The sequence below is a fragment of the Elephantulus edwardii genome, unplaced genomic scaffold (genome assembly GCF_000299155.1).
Source record: "Elephantulus edwardii isolate Elephantulus edwardi_28Jun2011 unplaced genomic scaffold, EleEdw1.0 scaffold00185, whole genome shotgun sequence".
In the NCBI taxonomy this organism is placed as follows: domain Eukaryota; kingdom Metazoa; phylum Chordata; class Mammalia; order Macroscelidea; family Macroscelididae; genus Elephantulus; species Elephantulus edwardii.
Genome location: NW_006399935.1, coordinates 3418882 through 3422110, shown reverse-complemented (window position 1 = coordinate 3422110; position 3229 = coordinate 3418882). Strand labels below are relative to the sequence as shown.

Genomic DNA, 3229 nt, shown 5'->3' with positions numbered 1-3229 from the left:
TGAATAAAGTTGAAGAAATGCTGACCAACTCTTTTTGGGGGGTGAGCACAGACCCCACATCCCAATAACGCCAGGAGCTATGCCAATCTTTCACAGACTCAGTGTGTGTGTGTGAGAGAGAGAGAGAATAAAAGTTGGAAAAACGCTAACCAGCTGTGTGTCGGAACTGAAGTCTGCAGGGGTTACCTGGACACCCGCCGCCCACCTGGATCAAGGTGCTGGGTCTTGCCCTACAAACCACTTGGTCCCCAGGCCAGGAGAACACTTCCTTTATTGTGCAGATGCCTAGACCCCCTGCCCACCTGCCCACCCTTCCCTTTCTCCTCTCAGACTAATAAATAAGCAAGCATGACACCGGGCACTAGCCTGGCATCCCTAGTCACTGCAGCCGCAGGCGGCTGCGGAGAGCTGGACCAGCCGCTGCCAGCGGTGGTGGTCATCAAGGAAGGCCACGTCAGCGTAACGGGTGGGCCTGCAGCAGGGCCCACCATGAGCACGGCCCTGGCGCTGCAGCCTGGCCAGAGTCAGGCCATGCTGGGTGCGGGCGCTGTGGAGGCAGCTGCCAGTACAGTAACTGAAGACCACCTTCTCCTCTGAGGAGTAGCCCAGCCCCAGCTCGGCCACCGGCAGGGTCAGGCTCCGCAGCTGGCACGGGCTGGTGGGGGCTCGGCGCAGGCGGGTGATGGGGCAGCGGGCGTCTGCAGGGGAAAGGAGGGAGCCGACCTCAGGCAGGGCCTTGGTGGGTGGGAGTTGGGGGTCACACACCAAGGATTTGGGGCCCTTACCTGGCCAAAGCTTCTGGGTTCCTCCAGCCTCTCCTCTCTGCTCAGCCCAGAACTCTCCAGAATGAGCCACAGGGGACCCCAGAACAGCAGGGGTGCAGCTCAGGTGGACAAGTAGCCACAGGGGCAACACACAGCCGAGCAGAACTCTTCCTGGGGCCATGGTGGCAGGTCCTGAAGGCCAGGAGCCCCACGCCCTCAATTTATGTCCCTGCCTGGGCTGGGGAGAGGGCATGCTTCCTTTCCGGCCCCCCTGTCCTGGGACCCAGAGAGCAGCTCCTGCCCCACCCACCTGCCCCCCAATCCAGACATTCCACAGGCCTGTTTCCGACACCCTCTCAGCAGCTGATTTATGAGGGAGGAGAGGCAGGCAGGACCTGGTCCAGGACAGCGCTCAGCACCCCTAGACCCGCTACCTGCCATTAGAAAGGAGTGGGGTTGTCCTGAGACCCCCAAATGTAGTCTTTCTCCACTGATCAGGCCAAGCCCCCAAATTATGAGCTAGGTAGAGCAGTTGTTTAGCTGGGGGGGGGGGCTTGGCAGGTAGGGAGTCCCCATTGTGGCTCTCAGCAGGGATTAAGACATCAAGCCTGTCACAGGGCCAGCGTCAAAACAGGAAAAAGGAGAGGCCTAGGGTCAGCCAGGGGCTGAGATGCCCAGGGCAGGAAGCCCACCCTGGGGGGACTCCTATCTCTAGAAGGGACCCTGCAACCTCAGCCCCCTCCTGGGGCTCAGAGCATCAAAGCTGGAGGGAGCCTGAGGGCCAATGAGTCTCAGTGAAAAGGGACCAGGAGTTGGCAGCAGGTGCCGGGGACAAGCACAGGCTCCGGTGGCTTCTCTGCCTGGCTGTCATCACGGGCAGTTAGCTTCCACGGCCACACTGGACTCAGTGAGGTGGCTCACCACCACAGAGGCTGCCCTATAAGACGGGGCAGAGCTGCGCGCCCAGATCACTCTTCACGGGAGCACATCACCAGGACCTTTATGGGTGGCTCCCACTGACAGCCTTTCAGTTAGCAATGAATTTAACCATCATGCCACTGGGCGCCTTCCAAGAGGCTAGAAGAGCGGGGCACTCAGTCCACGTCATTTCTGTTTATTTGAAGAAATGCTTTATTTTATGCCTGAAACTCAAATAATATCCCTCTACGTCAAGACAACAAAACTCAATTGCCAGCTGCTGCTAGTTGGTGGGTGGTATCAAGTACCAGCCAAAAGGTTGGCGGTTCAAACCTACCAAGGCACCTGAGATGGAAGGCCTGGTGACCCACTTTAAAATGCGCGGCCTTGCAATCCCTACACAAAAGTTCACTGTGACAGTGCTACGTGGGGACCCTGCACCCCTGCACTGCTGGAGAGGGGCAGCTGCTACTGAAACTGCAAACGTGGGGGACCAAAGACCAGACTCCTCACTGCTGCTGGGACCAGAGCCTACACTGCTGCTGGGACCAGAGCCTACAGATGAGCTGATGGCTCCGCAGGGACAGACGGGACAGACTTACTCGTGGTTGTAACCAGCCATGCCTCTGCAGGCAACTAGAACATGAGAAGCTGGTGGAGAAGCTGAGGAAAAGCCACGTACCCAAAGTCACCCAGAATCAGCCAACGGAGAAATGTGCAGCCCCTAACCTGCACTGCCTGGCCTCCAGGGGACCCTGCCTGTGCACCTCAGAACAAAGACCTAGCAAATCTACAGGAAAATCACCCACTGCACACGCTGTGGGGACATGGTCCTGCACTGGACACGAGGGGTCTGGGCAGGTTGTGGGTGACGTGGCTGGGCGGGGGCAGGGGTGCAGCCATCATGGCAGGGGAGTGAGCTTCCTCTGGGCGGAAGGCTGAGCGAGGGCGCACAACCTGGGACATTCCTAGGAATTAGTCCGACATCTCAGGCATTCCGCTTGGCGGGGGGGACTGCAGGGAGGGGAACTTTTCCACACAAGGTAGACAGCGTGATGAGACGGAGGCCCAGCGTCCCACCCTGGCCAGGAAACACAGAGGGAGCTCAAGTGCATCACCTTGGCCACACTCTGTTTCCAAAAAGTGGAAACCTGAACACTCAAGACACGCTGCCTTCATGTGGGCCCACCTGTGCTCTCTGCTCAGAGGCGAGCGCAGCCCCACAGGTTCACCAGGCCTTTCTTCTGAGGGGCTTCTAGGTGGACCTGACTCACTAGCCTTTTAGTTAGAAGCCAAGCACACCAACTGTCTGCACCATCTCTCATCCCCCTTCACAACACTGATGTCCAAACTCGGAAACACCAAGTCATGCCGGGTGTGAAGCAGAGAATCGATCTGGGGAAAAGAACAACTTCCAGACCAACAACACTGGTGATGAGGGGGTCTGGGGGTCTTCACTGCCTCGCTGCCCAGAGCTGATTCAGAAGATGCTGTCGGAGCCTTTTTAACAAATGGTGTTGGCAAAATTGGAAAAATATCTGCAAAAG

The 3229-nt window shown here is 58.0% G+C and overlaps 1 protein-coding gene across 1 annotated transcript; it reads right to left on the bottom strand.

The window, feature by feature from the left end:
- Positions 1 to 375: 375 nt before the first annotated feature.
- On the bottom strand, positions 376 to 2648 carry PSPN (persephin). Its single transcript, XM_006896423.1, has 2 exons — positions 2492 to 2648; positions 376 to 698 (listed from the first exon to the last, which is right to left on the bottom strand). Exons 1-2 carry the CDS (start codon positions 2646 to 2648, stop codon positions 376 to 378), a joined length of 480 nt encoding a protein of 159 aa, XP_006896485.1.
- Between the last annotated feature and the right edge of the window lie 581 nt (positions 2649 to 3229).